The 21,293-nt window shown below is 37.1% G+C and overlaps 1 protein-coding gene across 1 annotated transcript in view; it reads left to right on the forward strand.

Moving 5' to 3' along the window:
- The window catches only part of LOC129230164 (dynein axonemal heavy chain 11-like), a 145,889-nt gene that overhangs the window by 38,571 nt on the left and 86,025 nt on the right, over positions 1–21,293 (forward strand). Inside the window, exons 10-18 of the mRNA XM_054864566.1 lie at positions 1,474–1,775; positions 6,725–6,931; positions 8,229–8,645; positions 10,702–10,977; positions 13,559–13,891; positions 14,667–14,912; positions 15,808–16,004; positions 16,664–16,913; positions 19,825–20,196. Coding sequence (XP_054720541.1) covers positions 1,474–1,775; positions 6,725–6,931; positions 8,229–8,645; positions 10,702–10,977; positions 13,559–13,891; positions 14,667–14,912; positions 15,808–16,004; positions 16,664–16,913; positions 19,825–20,196 — 2,600 coding nt within the window. The remainder of the gene's footprint in view (positions 1–1,473; positions 1,776–6,724; positions 6,932–8,228; positions 8,646–10,701; positions 10,978–13,558; positions 13,892–14,666; positions 14,913–15,807; positions 16,005–16,663; positions 16,914–19,824; positions 20,197–21,293) is intronic.

Genomic DNA, 21,293 nt, shown 5'->3' on the forward strand with positions numbered 1-21,293 from the left:
ATGTCTGACGGACATTATATTGTATCTGCATCCCAAGGACGTTGCGCGGTGTGCAAAAAAATACGACTAAGAAATGTTTCCATTGCGACAAACGACTTCACCAGCAATGCTTCCTTTCATATGATGGGCATTAGATATTTCAATATTGGATTTTCTGAATTCTGATATGTACACAAATGCAATTTAAAATATTATTTTTTCCGCAATAAAGTATGCTAAGATAAAAACCGCATTCAAAACCTCTTAGTTTAAAAAAATTCTCTGAAAAAAAAAACTTCATGCAAAACGCCAATGTTCCAAAAATGGAACACACTGAAAATCATATTAAAAATTTTTTTTCTGAAAATTTTATTTTATTTCTGTATTTACTAGACACAAATAGACATAATTTCAAAAAATTACTCAAATTTGATCATCCGTCAATAGTTCGGCGGTTAAACGGTTAACTAATAATACAAAATGGGACAAAACTAGAAATTATTAATGAGTGAAGTATGAAATATGAAGTGAAAAAGAGGGCGCTTGAAACGAGCGCGAGCACTGAGACCACTGGTCTATTGTACTGTCCCCGCTTTGACCACTAGTAGAGCCCAATAACCGAAACGAATTTCAGCAGTTACCTAACCGATATTTTAGGCAGTTCCCAGGGATTCACGTAGTGGTATCCTAAGTGTTCAAATCGCTGCGCAGAGTAGAAGTCATATTCACACAGCACATGAATTGAGCTCTCATCAGCCATATGGCATCCTCTACACGATGGATCGTCTGTAACACCCAACAGATTAAGATGTCTATTAAGAGAGCAGTGTCCAGTTAGCAACCCAACAGACTTTTTGATCTCATTCCTACTCAAATTAAGCAGTTCCCTGGATCTAAACCAGGGAGGCTGCTGGTTGAGAGTCTTAACCTGTCTTAGAGAGTCGAACTAAAGCCACCGACCATACGAGTCACCCATAAGAAGGTTCTTTGCAGTTATCCTTACTGCATTGTAGGGCAGATAGAGCGAAGGCTCGGGTCCCACAAATGGTAAAGTGGAGCCCTGCTTAGCTAATTGATTTGCCAATTTGTTGCCTACAATATCACGGTGACCAGGAACCCAGTAAAGGGAAACCATATTACTGCCAGCTGTTACACCACGTGACTTACAGTGCGAAGCATATAAAACCATATTTCCACTCACTCGATGTGTTCCGACTGGTATGGTGGTTAGCAAATCCGCCTGCTAATATGAAGGTCCCGAGATCGAACCTGCTGCTTGCACGTTGCATCTTTTAACTCTCTTTAATTCTACCGCAAAATTTTACAGTAAAATAGGATTTTACGGTAAAAGTTACAGGCGACATGGATGCCAGTAACTTTTGCTGTAAAATTTCAGGATTTTTTTCTTTTTGAAACAGTGCAGCTGAGTATTAATACTTTTCATGACATTTGTAATGTAATTTCAGGAGAATAAAGGTGTTTTCTGCAATTCAGATTCTTCTGAAGCTTGGAGTAGCTACGTAAGTTTTGTGGATGAGTTGGTTAAAGAAGGCCTCGTTTCTTTGATCCGCCGAAATTTACGCTTCTTCTTGCAATCAACGATGCCTAATGCGAAACAAGTCTTCATGATCCGGGTCCACGTGGACAGGAAACAAGGGCTCAGGTTCAATCCCAACGTCGAGAAGGACGCAGAGGATTCCTTCCAGAAACTGCTGGACTTCATGATGTCTCGCCTGTTTAGCTTGGGAAGCCTAGTACAGAGGGTGGACATTCGTCACTCTTGCGATAACTATCAAGTAATATGCATTGATTAATTGAGGCAGTGAGAAGCAAAGGGATGTAAGTGGATATTTTCACGTTTTGAGTAAAGTGCATTCAAAGATAAGGTCCTAGGTAGGCTTTCATTAAAAAGTTTTTTTGAATCAATCTGCAGGGCCGATCCTAGGGTGTCGGCCGCCCGTGTGCAAAGACCTAATGTGCCGCCCCTCAAGAGTAATTTGCATATTTTGACTAATCTTTAACGTCTATATAAATCTTTCTTTAAATTTCTATGCCAAGTTCGAATTTAAAAAAAGGGGGGGGGGACAGAAGAATGATCTTATAAAAAGGAAGAAATTTTCTACAGTAAAAAACTCCTTAGGAACAATTTATATATTTGAAGAAAGTAATAGATACCAAAATTACGATCTGCGAATTCGTGCTTTTTATACGTTGTTTCTTTTTGCATTTTATAGTCTTTCTTCGGTGACATCAGAGAAGGAACGGAGGAAGGGGATGCGTGGGGGGTTTGTCAGGAGCTCAAGGGAGGAGGACTGCTCCAAGAAATTTATCGAAATTGGCGTATGTATAATATTTTTAGTTAATCTTTAGTTGTGTTTGGTTGCAAGGACAAAAGAGTCAAGTATATTCAAGGTGCATGGAGAATTTTCGAAATTGACGTCAAATATCGCAATTTTAGGAACTTTTTCGAGACTTTAGGTGAAAGTAATGTTGCAGTTCTTTCCTAAAATTCTTCCAAAATTGAAATCAATTTGAAGCTATTTTTTAAGACCGTAGCTTAGGAAGGATCGGCGTTCTTCCCGAAAAATCTCCGAAACTGAAATTTTAAACCCGCAATTTTGGGTTACCTTTGTTGACGGGCAGGAAGGCAGCAAGAGGGAGCGAGATTCAATCGTCTCCCATTGAAAGATTTCGAAATATAAGTGTAAAACGCAAATTTAGGCCGGCTTTGGTGACGGTAGGGGATCTGGCGGCTATCCTCCGGTAATTTCTCGGCACTATTTTTTCAAAAACCCGTTTTTGGCTGGATTTGAAAACAATAGGGGAAACATGAAAATATTCCGAACCAAAATATTTTTCGGAACAGAAATCCATTATAGGCTATTTTTGGGAAGGAAGAATTTTGAAGCTCTTAAGCGGATATTTCCAAAATCGCAATTTTATATTATCTTTGGTGACGTTAACAAAACTGGGAAGCTTCTACGGATCTTTCGGATATTTTTCAACATTAATTTCTGAAAAATATAACTATCGACTTTTGTCCAACTCACCTCGACGATTGATGGATATGTCCTAGCGCCGTACAAAGTTACATAAGCCTGGCAGTTCTCCTCCGGAATTCTTTAGAAATATAAGTCCCAAAATTGTATTTTAAGCATTGTTTGATAACGATGGGACTAAGAGCGGGCGGGGATTCAGTGTGCCCTCACGAACTGTGTTTTTGAAACTGAAGTCAATATCAGGCTAGTTTAGGCAGGAAGCTGTGGCTCCACGGAACCATCTAAAAACGAAATTTTCAGGTATAGTGATTGCGTTGGAGAAAAGGGGGATTCGCGGGGTCTTTCCTCAAAAGTTCTTGAAATTGATGTTTGAAAAACGCAATTTTAGTTTGTTTTTCAATACGTTAAGTGAGATGGAGTGGAATTAGGGGCTTCTCTAAAGAAGCTAATTGAGACTGTCTTTGGTAGTAATGTTTGCGAATGGATTTTGGGGTCCTCCACTGCAAAAATTTCGAAAAATGCCAAAGCAATTTTATATGACGTTTGACAGAAGGGCTGTAGTCTGAAAACAAGTTTTGGATTTCGGAGCCAACATTTTTAGGCTATGTTTGATTAGGTTAAGGTGGAAGAGGTGAATCAGAGACTTAATTGGGTCCTTAAGATCAATGGTTCAACCAGCGAAATTTTCCGAAAGTAAAGTCCTAGAAACGCAATTTTAAGCCTTCTTTAGTTTCGTCAAGGAGGTCATGGCATAATTTTGGATCTTCGTTTTGGAGCTACAATTAAATTTGCTTCCCGGGGCAAGGACCCTGTCCTCCTACCTGATCTGAAACCGGGCAATTCATTCAAGATTTTAATTAGAAAAATTGTCGTAAACTGGGAAAAGTAAAACATTTTAGTTCGTCATTCATATATGTTACTCTCAAGGGAGTCGCAATTTTCCACTTTCTCTCCTCGCTTCCACGATTGTTAAACACAAGTTTGCTAAAAAGTTTGCTGTTTGAAATGCTTGCGAAAATATCCAATCAGTATATCTTTTTTCTAATAAATAAAATATTGCTCCATTGTTTAGGTCTATAAAAGCTTGGGGGATAAACATTAGTGTCCGCCCTCGGTGCTCTTAGACGGCACCGTTTCATGCTTCAGAAGGGGGCCTTTCCCCTCCCCTGTATCCATGCCTGATTAACGGTTCTGTCACAAACTTTTCAACCAAATGAAGCATGTGTGTTATGAGTAGATATTAATGGTCAATGAACGAACACACTGTTCCCTAACATTCCATTTTTCTTAAACTATGCTATGCTGTCGGGAAATCGACACATACTTTGACAATTGAACATTTAAAAATCAGCATATTTATTCTATTTATTATAAGTTATCTTGTGAGAAATTCTTGAGGAATATTGCTTGATTATAAGAACTATATGATGCGATCTGCGGCCGCCCCTTGCTTTGGCCGCCCTTGTGCGGCGCACACTCTGCACACCTGCTAGGATCGGCCCTGTCAATCTGTACAGCTCCACCTACCAGAGCTACTAGTACTATCTCTTGCCCCAAGACAGAGGAGAGGTTCACCTACCATTTGCACTGGTTATCTCCAAATGTTTAACTATGCCACTTACATCCTTTGCTTCTCAATGCCTCAATTGTAAAAAATTCATTTTTATCATTCATTTTTACACTTACTTCACCAATAATGACTACTTTTCAAATCAGGGTAGTATACTGTTAGCAATAATAGATTACTGATACTTTCTAGGAAATTAAAATACCGAAGCAAAACTTTCTCTGCTCCTGTTATACGATCAGTATAAAAATGTTGGCCCACAAGCTTTTGAATTTCCTGTTTCGCCTGTTTAGCATGGAAAGCTTAGTAATGAAGGTGGAAACCCATCACTCTTGCGACAACTATTCAGTAGTCTTAATGTTTAAACTTAAACAAAAAGTATGTTTACCGATATTTTTGAAAGATGAAAGTACTAGAACAAAAATTTCTCTACTCCAGTTATACTATCAGTACAGTATAATATTGATGTGCTGATTAAGAGGCTGTTGTACATTATGCCTTGCCTGTGTAACTTAGGAAGCATAGTACAGAGGGCGGGCTGGACACTCGTTACTCTTGAATACCTACTATCCTGTAGTAGGTATTACTTTAACATAAAAAACTGTGCACAGTGTACCAATACTTTTAGTAAGGAAATTTACACATCAACATTCTATACTGCTACGCATATTCAGCAACTGATATTTTCTGCAAATCAAGGTCCTGAGACCCGTCAGGTACTCTACCATACATCAGCGTATAAGGTCAGTAAGACAATTTTTCTGAAATGAAAATATGTGGTACTGAAAATTTTATGACTAACATTTCAAATACTTATTATCGGTGTATACTAGCACTGATTATCATTGAACGTTTTTATGTAAATAGTGCATTATCTGTATTATTTCATTATATTTTGCTTAACTATGTGAATGTACTGATACTTATCAATATTGATATACTGAAACACAACTCTACATGGGAAACCCAAATTAAGACTCTAAAAGAAGTGTCCCCCAATTTAAAAAGTTAAACTTAAGTAGAACTATTAGCTTTACGTATTTATTTAAGGTATTTTAATTTATTTATTATGATAATGAGGCAAAAAATAGTAAAGTTTAGGGTTTTAATGTTCACATTCACCAGCACAGTTGAACCTCAATCAAGCCTCTTTGATTCATCAATCTCATAGCTTTCTCTAATAATATCCTCTCTGATTGTCCAAATTTTAATTTTCTACGTTTCAAATTCTTCAATCATTTTCACCCATCTTTGAAGGAATTGTTGGGGGACGTATCCCATCCTAAGTCGTTCTCATTTCTTCAAGAGATCGTTTTTTTTTTTTTAATTTAATTTAGTTTACGTCTCATGGTGTTTGTATTTATGTTGTCTGTTTTAATTTTTGTAACTTTTCTCTCTAAATTCCAAATTTTCTTGACCTATGTTTCTAAATTTAATGCTTCGTTTATGTGTATTTTTCGACAATATTTTTCAAAATTCTAGAAGTTTTATATCCATTATTCTACAGTACACTTTTGGTACAAATTTTCATTACAGAAAACAATCGTTTGGCGCAGTATAGCCTATAAAAGCTCTTGCGCCATTAAACGAATACAACCAACCAACATAGATTTCTTCAACTAATCAGAAAGCTTCAATCGGTGGTTCGAGAGTAAATAACTGAGGTTCAACTGAGCTGGTGAATACGGCCGTGAGTGACTGACCTTGAATCATTTAAAAACATTTTATTGTTACAACATAAAGTGGCAGCTTAGTGGCTTAGTGGTAGCGCATCGCGCTTCCACGCCGGAGATTCGGGTTCGATATCCGGTTTGGCACTCCGACTCAACCTTTCAATAGTCGATAAAATGAATACTAATGTGCTTGGGAACTAAACACTTGAGGTTACACTTTCGGCTGAGTTCCTAACCGAGCCCCAGAGCCCTCAGTCTGGATAACTGATATGAGCACACCCGACCCCATAAGTTGTTGCGCCACTGAATTTAGTTTATTGAATAAAACAAAAACAATGTCGTCACAGAAAACAAAAATTGACTGCTGTTTTATTTTGAAGAATAATAATAAAAAATAGAAGTAAGACTTGAATCCCGAAAGGTGTTTACTCTACCTAATTAGAAGCTCAACACTGTAGCTAATTACAACTTGCTTATACACATTTTTTTTTTTAATTCTCAATTAGGCTGATATGGACGGCTTACAAGAACTACGAGTAATGCAAGAAGAATTTAAAACAAGACTAGAAAGTTCACTTCGAGATACTGAAGAGATTTTATTGGATCTACAACCGTATTCTTACTTATGGAAGGACGAAGCGGATAGTCTTGTTAAGAATGTGATGACTCTCCCTGAAAATACCTTGGAAAATCTACCGCAGATAACTGAACAGGTAACTTAAAAATGCTTGAAAAATGAACAATGAATGCTGTGTTATTAATAAGACTACATGACACTTCAAGTTTAAAGCCGAAAGAAGGTATTACTTTGATATGAATGCTTTAATTTGGTCGATTAATTGATTTTTGACCGATTTTGGTTTTAAAGGATAAGCTTTAGTTATGAATACCTTGCTTTCTGCAGAATCAGTATACATATTTTTCAAATAAAGTGTATTTATTAAGAAAAATATTGTTAAGTAATGTTGGTTAAGAAGTTAATCAACCATAAAAGAAAAAAACATATCTTTGCAAATGACTGTATACACGTGTTTTGATGTTTTTAAGGAATCCCCTTTTTATAATCAGGCGGCGTAAGGTTAGGGATGAAGAAATATTCGATTCAGAAACTTAAGTATTAAGACCTTGACTTTGTAAAAAGTTCTTCAAAGGATAAGCTCATGTGTACTGCATTGAGAAAGTAACTCTGAAATACGTATTCAAAAATGTATATTCGGAATATTGGGAATATCATAACCCTGTTATTTTTTTTAAATGGAAACTTGAAATTTTGTCTATAAGATATTCTTTACCGTAGTACACTGTCTACTAAATAAAAACATATTTGGTTAAATATTTCATAATTCCAACTGAAGGGGTTTAGTCAAAATGAGAATATTTAATAGGGTGATACTTCCTATTACAATTCCACAAAGACGAAACTGGAATAAATCAATTCCTGGACAATTTCTATTTTTTTTTAAAATACCTTGCTTAACTAGTAATTTCCAGCCATTCTCGAGGTGCATGCAAACATACATGCGTTTGCTTATTTCAAGGATCAAGATGACTGGCAATCTGCCAATCATAGAGCGAATAAAAAGGTATAATACCAAGCCACGGCATAGTAAAATCGATAAGGAATCCTTATTGCTCAATAAACAAAATATTTAGTGCACATACTTCGTCGAGGCTGCAAGATATTCCCATCGGAAAGCGACCTAATTCCGAGAACGCCAATTTCTCTCGTAACATTTCCAACCTGAATTGCATTGCTTTGTTCATTGATAGTGGGGCCTTGTTACCCCAAAGCACTCAAGCAGTTTACTTGCCGGTTTGTGTACCATACCGTTGCTTCTGCCATTCAATTTCTACACAAAACTAATTAGTCAAATATAACTGCTTTTTCTATCTTTTCTGCATGCCCTTTTTATCTGGTTTGTATCACATATTAGTCTGTTTTATTTTTCTACTTATTTAAAACTTCCCGTTCCTTGACTTCAGCATTTCTCAGCACCTCTAATGTTCTAGGTACGAAACTGCAGCAACTTAGAAAACCAAATCAAGGAAGGCATCTCATCCCACCGCCTGATACGCAACTGGCTTCACGTAGACCAGTCCAAATTTATAGAAAGTCTTTTTGTGTTCGTGGATGAGTGGCGGAAGCGATTCAAGCAACTGATCATCGAGGCCGTGACCAACACTCTCCAGGACTTGGACACCTTCTGCACCGAGACTGAGACTGAGCTTAGCGAGACGACAAGCATTGTTTCAAGCTCCGAGCAACTCGACTCCAGCTCCCTGCTGAGGATTATTACATTGATTCAAGCCGTCCAAGACCGGAAGGTGACAACAGATGCTATCTTCAAGCCTTTGGGCACGGCCGTGAAGTTCTTGAGAACCGAATGCAACGAGAGGCTGGATGACCACGTACAGGAGCTATTAATGGTAAGATGCGAAGTTTTATGCGTTTACTGAATTTCGATGTTAGTCCAGAGTTGCCCTAATAAGATGAGATAAAACTTCGAGAGAATTTATTTTACCTTGAGGAAAACAAGATTGAAGAGGAAGAATTGCTATTATTGCATATATCTGGGTTACTACTATCGCAGTATCTAAATTGGCAAGGAAATTTTCACATCGCTCATTATTACTTTCTTCTATATCTAATATATAGAAGAAAGTATTGGATTCGTGCAAATTTTCGAATTTCGAATTTTGACGGATTCGAACGTTTTGAGGTGTGCTGAGTCCATTTCGACTATTTTTGGAAAATGTCTGTCTGTGTGTGTGTGTGTATGTATGTGTGTCACGTCTGTGTGTGACCAGTTTTTTGTGGCCGCTCTACAGCAAAAACTACCGCATGAAATTGAACGAAATTTGGTACACACATGTGCCCCTATGTGAACTTGTGCCCATTGGTTTTTGGCGCGAATTCCTCTAAGGGGGGTGGAGCAATGGGACGTTTTTTGAGTTACGCGTGCTTGCTATTCCTCAGAAAATAACTGGCGGAATCAAACAAAATTTGGTCCATATGTTGCCCCTAACAGGAGCAGGTGCTGATTCAATTTTGGTGTCAATAGCTCAAACGGGGGTTGAGTTATAGAACGTTTTTTGTCGTCAATTGTGACTGCTGTATCTCAAGAAATAACGAACGGAATCAAACAAAAATTTTTTGACAAGTAGCCCTTAATGGGTATAAGAGCTGATTTTATTTTGGTGTCAACAGCTAAAAAGGGGGTAGCGCAATCGCCCGTTCTTTTTTTCCATTGTGAGTGCCCTATCTCAAGAAGTAATGCTACGTTCTGGTTGAAATTTGGAATATATGTGAATCCATACGTAAACAGGCTTTGGTTCAATTTTGACTCCAATCGCTCCAAGAGGTGTTGATTTTTTTTTTTTTTTTTTTGCGAATAAAAATAGTTTTATTAATGCAACAATAAGAAAGATAAATCGTAATAGATTGTCGTCTGCGTATTTCTCGTGATTTTAATTGTATGGAAATGATCGGAAATATTATCTCAATGATTTAAAATTTTTAACTGTTGCCATCTTATGTTTGTTAATAAATAAAATACTTGTAATTAATTCAAGTAAGGCTTTTAAAGTAACTTTCAATTTTCGCTCTTTGTTTTGTTTTTACAATAATTCAGACACTGGGATGGTCGTCAAGTTTTTGCATGTGTAATTTTGTTTTTGTTAGGAATATTGCTTCCTCGTCAAGCATGGGGAGGGACCAGAAAAAGGAAAAATATAGAAGAAAGTTTCGTGATGGCCACAACATACTAGTTTTTTACTTTGATCTTGTATGCTAAAAGCTGTTTTTTTTTCTTTTTTTTTTTCAACTATGCTTTAAACGTTCCTTTCCCAAAACACTTTTTCCTGCATTTTTTTTAAGCAAGCGGAATTCCTCGTCCATCGAAATTCGTCTTATCAGACATAAACTATAACAGTTTTTTTTTTTGATGATTCATTCTAAGGGACGAGGGATAACTTAAAACTTTTTAAAGTCTTCTTAAAAGGAAACGAATTCTGATGATTGCATTCCAAACAAACTTTGCCAGAACTATACTGGTAACTAAATGTGTAATAATGGTGCCAAGTAAAAAGGCATATTTTTCAAAAAAAAAAAAAAAAAAAGACTTCTGGTAAATGCATTCCTATTAAATAGGTTCAGAGCTATCCTTGTTGCTAAACGTGCTATACTGATGCAAATAAACATGCATTTTTTTGAAAACGAAACGACTTCTGATTAGTACGCTCCAATCAAACAGGTCCGCAACTCATTGCCAAATGCTCAATAACAGCGCTCAATATGTGCACACGCACTTCTGTCCCAAAGTGGTTTTCCTCACCCTTTTTTAGCAAATTGAACTGTTGAATTTCGCGTACATCAAAATTCATCTTATTGGCGCCTTTCTTTTTTTCTGCAGTATAATATACAACATTTTTCTAGGCGCATAAACGTTTAGTAGAGATAAAACTTTGAGTTTTTTCCCTTTAGGTTCTTCCAGAACGTTGGGAGCATACAAAAAAGCTTTCTGAGACATGGCGAATGCAGATATCGACCCCCATGGCTAAAGAGGGTTCATCCGTGAGGCAACAGGTGGCGGCTTTCAGCAGCAAGCAGATCCACTTCAGAGAGCAGTTCAGGTTGTCGCCAGCGTTCCAGCGCGACTGTCCTGCTCCTGCTATCGATATGCTGAGAAAACTCGAGAAAGACATCAAACTGCTCAACGACGAAGTCCAGGCGCTCAGGAAATCCGGAAAACTGTTCGAGGTTTGTTTTGACAATTACGTGATATCTTTACCCTACTAGACTCGTAAAAAAAATTTGCTGCCCACCAAAGAGAAAAAAAGGTTTATCTGGTTGGACCCTATTCACCTGACGTCACTGCGGGTATTGAACGTCTCTGTGGTGCATTGTGGGTACAGTAGCAAACGAGTAACATATGCTTTTATGCGGCTTATAAACTCTTCTTTCTATTTAAAAAAGAGATCTTTGGAAGTTTATAACTAAGAAAAGTTGTAAAAGTATGATGAACGATTCATTTGATACGAAATCGTATTTTCATGATTTTGAGTCTCTTTGGTTCCTTATCACAGAAACATGGTGAACCTCATTCTATTTTTACTTTTCCCTTTTCTCAGTATCTTTCATGCAGTCACGAGTCTGTATAAGCCCTAAGCATGTTCATGATGCATATGAAGTAAATCTTTACTAATAATAAAGATGTAAGTCTGTGTTTCTGGATTTCTGTGTCTCTCGATGTCTGGATCTCTTTATGTCTGTTACGCACATAGCGCCTAGACCGTTCTGCCGATTTTCATGAAATTCGGCACAGAATTAGTTCGTAGGTTAGAGGTGAGCACCTCGAAGTGATTTTTCGAAAATTGGATTTTGTTCTTTTTCTATTCCAATTTTAAGAACATTTTACCGATCAAATGATCATACCGTGAACGAGTAAATTACCGAATTGTCATGACGTGAAACCATAACATGGGCGAGCAAATGAACGCAGCAAATTGGCGAGTAATTTCTCAACCATTATTTAAATATACTGGCGAACCAAATGACCTTTTCATTTTTCTACACACGGGCAAAGCCGTGCGTGTACCACTAGTCATTAAATAAAACAAGTTTTTACAGCACTACTCACTCTAAATATTGGACATAAATACCTGCAGACGATAAGTTAAAGGGACCGTTGCCAAACCATGAATAGGATCCAAAGTTGCTGCTTTCTCCAGCTCCTCCTTTTAACCTTCTCTCGTTGCCAGAGTTGTTTTGCGACTATTAGTCTTTTTATGATTGGCACGGGATGGGGGAGGGGGTGATTTGCTCGTTGAAGTAGACGAAGTGTGAGTGTTTTTCTCAGCACGCGAGTCTATTTCAGGCTGTTGAATCCATAAGAAAGACAAAACTGCAGTCTCTGGATACTATAACGGGACTGTTGGTGTATGGCAACTTATTACTTATTTATTCCTTCTTTTTTTCATAATCAATTTTTTAATTGTTTTCTAAGTTTAGAAGTTTTTGTCCAAATTTATCAAGAACAATTTAAGCACTCATTTTTAAGGAGACAAAATTGAAAATCTATCGTTGAAGTTTGATGAATTATTAAATACTTGTGTTACCTCCTTCTTACGTATAATCCACAGTTGATGCATTCCTGACGATTTGCGCAGACCATCCAGATAAGACCTTTTTACTCCAGACGATTTCTTTTTATGCAAATAAACTCATAGAAAGTAGTTGCAAGTGCAAGTTGAGTAGAGTCGTGATAAATTTTTAGTTTCTTTATTAGTAGTCTACATCGTGCACTATTCTGTTCCTCATGCAGTAGGTTTCTCTAAAGCTCACTATATTGCTAGATAAGTATTTTTATTAAGTAAAACGACTCTAAGATGACTTTCTATAAGATCAACACTGAATGCATTTGTCGTTTTACGGAATTCTGCGATTTCACATGAAAATCAGTTCAACCAAATGCTCAAAAGTGAACGGACACCATGCCATTACAAAAATTTCAAATTATTTTCATATTTTTATGTATAGCAGGAAGAAACCATGGTCTAATACGTAACCTAGAAGACTTGGTTTCACTTACTTTGGTCAATGTTATTACTTATTAACGCTTTTTTATCTTAAAATTCTTTATTTGAAAGTAGTCTACTCACTCACTGACCAATAAATTGGAAACCCAGGTTCAATATTTTATTGGACCCCCTTGGCTCGGGTAATTGCTCTGATTCTTTCGGGCATCGAGTTTACAAGCTTCTGGAGTGCATTTACATCCATGCATTGGTGCAGCTTTTTAAATCTTGTAAATTAGATGGAAGAGCAGAGTGCTGTCGGATGCGTCTTTCCACCATATCCCACACGTTTTCCATGGGGTTAAGAACTGGGCTATGCGGTGGCCAGGGAAGGTGTTGGAAGTCACATCGAACAAATTTTCAACACTTCTGGCACTATGTATAGTTGCATTATTATGTGAATTACCGTTGCCATCAGGATAAAAATGCAACATTGCAAGGTGCACTTGATCTACCAGTATATCTATGTATCGCATGGCTGTTTGTTTACCCTTGAATAACACCAGGGCACTACCTCCATGCCAGCAGAACAGTATCCCACGTTATAACAAAAAAATTGCATACTTAATCTCTTGCACGCATTCAAATGCAAATCTCAAAGATCTCTAATTCATTGGCCAGTGAGTGTAGGTTTGTTATAAAATAAAAGCATCAACAGCTTTGATACTGAATTCTTCTTTTAGTTTTAAATATTTTTTTTTTAAAGTTTTTACCTGCAGGTTTGGTTACTATCTCCAGTATGTTTTTTTCCATTTTTTAATCAGGTTCATGTTCCTGAGTTCAGTCAGTTGAAGCAATGTGAGAGTGAAATACTTCTGTTACATGAACTGTGGAGTTATATCGAAAAAGTGAAAATTCAACTAGGCAAGTGGGACGCTTCTCCATGGACTAAAGTAGACTTAGATGCTCTTGAAATGCAGTGCAAAGCTTACATGAGGGACATCAAATCCATGGACAAAGGAATGCGGTCTTGGGACAACTTCATCTGGCTTCAGGACACGATAAAGAATATCTTGGTGGCTCTCAGAGCAATCCATCAACTACGGAATCCTGCGATCAAGGAAAGACATTGGACTCAACTCTCTGCTGCGACGCAGGTAAGAAGCAAATTTCAGTGTTGTTATCCTACAGCGAACTTCTGTAGAAATGTTTTCGCTTAAGGAGAAGGATGTGGGAGTGCATGCAGTTCTACAGAAGTATAGTTGTTTTTTCAGATTAATGCCAATCATTTTGCTATCGTTTGAGAAAACATAAAAAAAATAATACCGTCGTGCTCATACTACATAACTATTAAAACAATAAGTTTTTTTTTTTACCGTAGCTACAAAAAAAGGGGTACATTATAAAATTTTGCAATACAGTTGAGAAGCAATATATGTTTTTATCGTCGATGAAAAAAGTGGGAAGATTAAAAGGTGTGCGGAATTTATAATCCAAGTCGGAAAAAAAAGGATTTAAAGATTTGTTCTGCACTGAATAATAGATTCTTCAGGACAATGCTTCTAACAATAATCAGAATCTATGAGACAGTATGTGCATCATATAGAGTACCATAGCTACAGATGGTTACTACCATAATAACCTGACATGAACCTTTGACCAATTTTGACGATTTTGTGACCAAATCAGCTGATATTTAATTGATTGTTCGTATTAATTTTAATCTGCTGTTTAACCAGTCAAAAAGGGAGCTATTTAATACATTGTTCTGTTAAAAATCTTTAAAACTTTCAAAATGTTTGGTCCTTAAGAAATAGGATCATATATTCACCAGCTCCAGTAAATTTGTGTCCACAAGTCTTCGATGCAGTATTTTGTTTCAGAGCTTCTTAAAAGATTTCTACGTGCCTTAAAAAAATGGTTTGTGTTTAGGTTCCGCTATCTGTGACCGAAGAAACTCCTTTGAGAGAGCTTTTGTCACTGGAGCTCCATCGATTTGAAGATGTAGTGGAAGGTATGGTGGAACGAGCTTCGAAAGAACTTGCTACGGAGAGGATACTGGCAGATCTTGAAGCCACGTGGGCTGAGATAACGTTCGAACGATCGACACATTCCAGGACAGGACATCATTTGCTTCACATTTCTGACGCTCTTATCGCAACACTGGAAGATAATCAGGTAATAATTTTCCCGCTTAAAAACTACTTTTTTCCTGACTGTAGATGATCACTTGCGCTACTTTTGGATCATTAGTGTTTGTTGCATTTAGAACATCATTTGTATGTTGCCGCTATAAAATATTTATTTGCGTTTTAGTGCGCTTTGAGAGCAATGGAGTACATTAGCGCTTCAACCATCCAATATAAACCGTATCAGGATTGAGAATGTGATGGGGTTTGATGGGGATTTCAATCAGCTCCACCTCTCCCCTTCACTATACCACTGGCTTGAGTATATTTTCTCGTAATGAGGCTAGGATTAGTGCAACTGTATGAAAGTTTTATGGTAGTTTATCTATATTGATATCACATTTGCCACGTGCCAGCAACTCTCCTTCTCAAAGACCACAACACCTACAAATCGCTCGGTTCCTCAGTTTTAAGTTTTCAGATGAATCTGAGTAAGTGAGTGCCTTTTCGGAATTTTATTTAACTTCTATAGATTATGCAACTTTTCTGTTGATATTTAAAAAAAATGGCATTACATTAAAAATTTTATTTAATGTTGGCAATCGTTAAAAACATTTATTAACTTTACTTCGTTATACAGTTTTAGAATACGGTTAAAGGTAATACTTTATTTTAGTTACTTGACATACTTTGTAAGACAATGTGTTTTACCTATTTCATTGGCGATATAATTGCTTTAACTCAACGTATTACTCATGATATATTAAAATGCTTTATTTTATACACTTGGCTCAATTTGGGACAGTATGCGTACCTTAGGTTTTGGAAATACGGTTTCTGACACTACGTATTTAGTGATTTCATATTACGATTTAACAATATCATCAGGACTTTAGAAAACTGTCTTACCCTGTTCTACATGTTTGGGAATGTTCTCTTTTCAGGTCCAGTTGCAGAACTTGATGTCATCGAAACATGTGGCTCATTTTTTCGACCACATTACAGAATGGGTACGAAAGCTGACCAGAGTTGAATCTGTGATTATGGCGTGGGTCGATGTACAGCGAGCTTGGTCTCAAATGGAGAGCATTTTTATGGGTTCGGAAGATATCAAAGATCAACTACCTGAAGACTGTGAAAGGTACCTTAAGCGTTTCTTTTTCTATTCAAATTCCAATTAAATTCATTTGGTTTCTCAATTTTATGGCACGTACTAGCCTGTTTAACTAAACATGTGAGCTCATTTAGCAAGTTATCGTAATAATGTTTCCCGTTTGCTTTCAGAGTCGATACGAGGCGTTGAGAAGCAAAGTGATGTTAGTGGAGATTTTCAAGTTTTGAGTAAAACGCGTTTAGAGTTGCTGTTCTAAGTAGGCTTTCATTGATTTTTTTTTTCTAAATCTTGATGTATAAAAACCAAAACCTACCAGGGCTGCTAGTACTAAATCTTCCCCTAAGACAGAGAAGAAATTCACCTACCATTTGCATTGGTTATCTCCAAATGTTTATTTGAGGCACTTACATCCCTTTGCATTTCTCTGCCTCATATGATAAAAGCCTGGGTTAAGCATGTTTTGAATTAAAACCGGTTTTTTGCCGCGGTTTTCAACCTGATTGAGAGGGATCCGTTTCATATCGTGTTGTGACGTGATAGAAAAGGCAAAAAATTATGAAAAATAACTTTAAAAATTCATGAATTTGGCTGGTTTTGACACTAAACGGCTCAAGGCATTTATGAATTTCAAAGCACATTACGTCATCAGATTTCAAACGATCCGATCCGATTTTCTTCCATTTCAGGTTTATGTCCATCGATGCATCTTTCAAAACTTTGGTGAACGTCCTGAGTGCGGAATCTGAGACTGTGGTGACGGTATCGGACAAGCTAGAAGTGCACGACGACCTTTCTCATCTCCAGACGGAATTAGCCCTCTGCGAGAAGGCACTGGCATCTTACCTAGAAACAAAGCGGCGAATATTCCCGCGCTTCTACTTTGTGTCCTCTGCAGATTTATTGGATATTTTGTCGAACGGAACTCAACCAAGCATAGTAAGTGCTGTATATTCACAATTTCATACGTATGTCAGTCAGAAAAGAAATCAAATCAGGATTGAAATTTCACATTAACATTATTTGTTTCGTAAAGTTTCATCCACAATCGATAAGGTTCATTCAAATGAAACCGTCAGTACATCTAACTTCACATTAGACGTAACTGCATGTATGGAGACACCATCTATTGGTAGAGAGATTGACGCATGCGCAACGTTTCATGTTGCACAGTGACAGTGTGGTTTAACGCCGAAGAGAAGGTGATCACACAAATTATCGTCCACTACGAAACATGTCCTTTTTTGACCACAAGGGCCCACTCAGGGAGAAGGGGCCCACTACGTGTTGAGTTCCTGAAGCGGGGAACCACCATCAATGCCCAGCGTTATCAAGCCACTTTACAGAGCCTTAGACGAGCCATTAAGTCGAAACGGTCAGGCATTTTGTCTATAGGCCTCCACATACGGCAAATGCGATGAAGACGACATTGCCGTAATTTCGGTGGGAAACGCTGGAACTGGAGCATCCACCGTGCACCCTTTCCCCATGCAGAAATTTCACTGTGTGACTTTCATGGTTTTTGGACTTCTAAAACAAGCTATTCGCAGACCACACACCGGATATCGCGGATATTACAATGGACGACGAAGTGTGTGACTGGGTTCAGTCTTGGATCCGATAGCAAGCTACTAGCTTCTTCGAAGATGGAATTGACCTCCTAGTGTCGCAATGGGATAAATGTGCCAACAGTTTTGGCGACTATTTTTCAGCTAATAAAATCGTAATAGTTATTTTAGGCTAGTGACCACGTTTCATTTGAATGCTTAATACTTTGCCCTTATACTTTTCAGCGTAATCATCTCCGTTTTTAGAGTATTTTTCAAGGCGTGGTACAAGCTTTGCTATGCAAAGATTTCCCGTCCAATGCTCGTTAATCATTCTTGGAGGGCAATTTTCACCTCGTTATCCGTGTGGTATCGTCGCTTTGAATATATTGACAGGCATTATACTCAAGCACGACAATGCAAGACCTTATGAAAAAAAAGTGCAGACTTCTGAGAAAGTTCAAGTGAGATGTATTGAACCACCTTCCTTATAGCCCAGACTTTTCGCCTTCATACTTTCATGTTTTTGGTCCCACGAAAGAAGAACTTTCAAAAGCTGGATACCACACCGAAGACCAGGTGAAAGTTGCAACCCATGAATGTCAATGGGGAATTGGACGGGATTTCTTTACAGAAGATATCACAAAACCTTTACCAGGCCTGGACACATGCTTAAATAAAGAAGGTAATCAAGCTGAGAAGTAGATTTTGTGTGGAAGTAACTTTCAGATTGACTACTTAGTTGATGTGTTTTCAAACTAAAAAAAGAAGGATTAAAGCAGATCTTCGTTGGAAGAGATCATCAAAAGTTTAAAACAGTAATAAAAATAACAAAAGATATGGTTACTTTCAGAGCTCATTAATTTTAAAGACTTATTTAAAAAATAAAGCTCATATTTGGTACCTGCTAATTATTTTTTCATAAATTTGTTGCAACGGACTAAAGAATCATGTTAATTGAATATCAAGCGTTTCGTTTGGCATAAATCGAATTTGAGAGAAACAACATTGGGCCGCATAACCATGAGGAGAAAAATGCATACATTTGTGCTTTTCATCAGAGTCTCTTTATGTGCATAAAGAACTTTAGGTTATGCAATACATTTTGCAAGTTTGCGTTACAAAGTTGTTTTTCTTACATTTAGTTTTATCAGAGGTTTTCGAATTGTATTACTTGTTGATTCGAGGTTTAAGCAGGGATTATTTTTTGACTTTCTAAAATGTTCGAGTAAAAGATTTAGTGATGATCAGGGCTTAATTTGCATAATAGCTCATGGGAGCAGAGCTGCTGCTTTTTTTTTTTACTAATCGAATTTTAGCATTTTAACTTTTGTTGTAATCCAATTATTTTTTCAGAAACACTACTTCTATTATTTTGTAGGGAAAATATTAAAACATAGCACTGCAACTTTCAAAAACATTGTTAACATGCTTAATATATTAGTTGGCTAAACGTTTCCATATCTAATAATCGCATTTTATTTATTTACTCAGCAAATAATTGCAAAGAAATAGATTAACGTCTACAATCTACTTTCTAAACACTTTTGAAATTTGGAAAGCTTTGGTTAGTTTCTACGTTTTAATTATTCGATATTCTTTGTTTGAAAATGTCTGACAATGTATTTTAAAAGTCAGGCTGTATTGAGCATTTTTCGTAAGCGTAAAACCTTCAAGCTACAAGAAGCAATACAAATTAACTAAGATAAGTAAATACCTAGGTATATAAATACCTAGTGCTGAATAGTAAAGTAAGAAATAATAACGTCAAAACACACAAATTGCATATTACTGCAGACACGTGTTTCGGCGTTACAAAGGACGCCGTTTTTAATGCAAAAAGTAATGAGCTTATGGATGAAAAAGACATCCGACAAAAGCCAGATTTTGTCGGATGTCTCTTCGCCCGTCCAAGTATAACTGGTAAAAATTACTTCTACGTTCGAACGATGCCATTGCCTGTTGATGATATTTTGACCATTGAAATTTTAACCCTAATTCCAGTGGATTAACCCGAAACTCATGTGGATAGCGTTAATTTTCAACCACTTTTTGATTCTTCATTTTCAGCCTTGTCAAAATAAAGCATTTCCTTGCATGTTAAACATTACCAAAACATATTATCAAATTATCATGCCGTGACACGAGTTTCATTGTTGAAACACGCGGGTTGCTCGACAATCGTCCATTATTTATATGAGGGTAATAATAATCGCATGAGGGTGAACTGAAGGTTTTTACCTTCAGGTAATTTCACTTTTGAATTGCTCTTACCTTCAACTAAACTAAGCATACACTTTCAGGTAGTTCGTCATTTACCGAAGTTATTCGATTCCGTGGCCAAGCTTCGTTTTGATGGAGAGAGTGACGTAGCCACCGGCATTATCAGCCGTGACGGAGAATCCCTAGATTTGAAGGATCCGTGCCACTGTACTGGACCAGTAGAGAACTGGTTAAATGCCCTGCTGAGCGCCATCCGGTACACTTTGAAGGAATACCTCTCGGTGGCATTGGGCACTTACGAAGACGGACACAGGGAGCAGTGGATATTCGAGAATGCGGCACAGGTGGCGCTGACCGGCACACAAATTTGGTGGGCGGCTGAAGTCAGCGCAGCACTACAGAGAGTTCGGCAAGGACATGAAACGGCACTCAAGCAATACAACAAAAAGCAGGTAGGTGTAAAAATTATAATACTATGTTACTATATCTTAGCTCGTATTACATATATATTAATTGAACAACATTAATACTACATAAAATACATCGCCGGCTCAGTTATTATATCTGAGGAGTGAGGACTGCAGTTTCGTGCTACTTAGCACTCATCCGCCCCGAATAGGAAGTAACTGAGCTGGAGGTGGAAAACTATTAAAGGAGCAAAGAGAGCCAAAAAAAAAAAAAAAAAAACTGGTATAGATATTATAGAATCAAGGGTAGAATTCTGTGCTAATTCTACATTAGATACCAGTTTGTTTAGCTCTCTTGGTTTCTTTAAGAAGTTTTTCGCCTCCAGCTCAATTACTTCCTATTCCGGGCTGATGGGTGCTAAAAAGCACGAAACTGCAGTCCTCGGATGGAATAACTGAGCTGGGGGTGTATTTCATGCATTTCTGCCTTAGGGCTTCTGGCTAAGGCAGTAACTTACTGCAAAACATTAATACTAACTTCGTCGTTTGTGTTTTAACATGTTTCGCTGTTTAATCCGCTTTTTGTCATAGTAAGAGTGCAACTAAGTTATTATCTGATTAAATGTGTAACAATCTATACATATAATAAAATAAGATGTTTGTGTGTGTGTGTGTGGCGCGCTTCTCGGGAAAACTTTAAGGCCTAGAAAGATGAAATTTGGTATACAGGTACAGTTTCTGCTGAAGATGTGCATCTCGGGCTTCGATTTTTGATATTTTAATTAGAAAAAAAGTTATTTAATGTTTTATGTGTTTTTTTTGCACTTTTTAGTACTTTTTACCTCACAAACCCTGAACCAATCGCACCACACAAATATTTTTTGTACTATAGTGTTGGAAATTTAATTTTAAATATGATGAATGGAAAAATTTTGAAAATGGAGCAATTTTTGTATTTTTTATGAATTTTTGAAAAAAACTTCAATTTGAATTTTTTTCTGGGTTTTATATTTTTCTATTATCATCCTGCGAGAAGTATCAAAGCCTCATTTCTAAAATTTAAGTTGGTAATAGTAAAAACATTTCACCCTCTTCAGAAGAAAAAAGTTCTTAAAAATAAGCAATAGTTTTTTTTTGTTACA

This window comes from Uloborus diversus, chromosome 9, assembly GCF_026930045.1.
Source record: "Uloborus diversus isolate 005 chromosome 9, Udiv.v.3.1, whole genome shotgun sequence".
NCBI lineage: Eukaryota > Metazoa > Arthropoda > Arachnida > Araneae > Uloboridae > Uloborus > Uloborus diversus.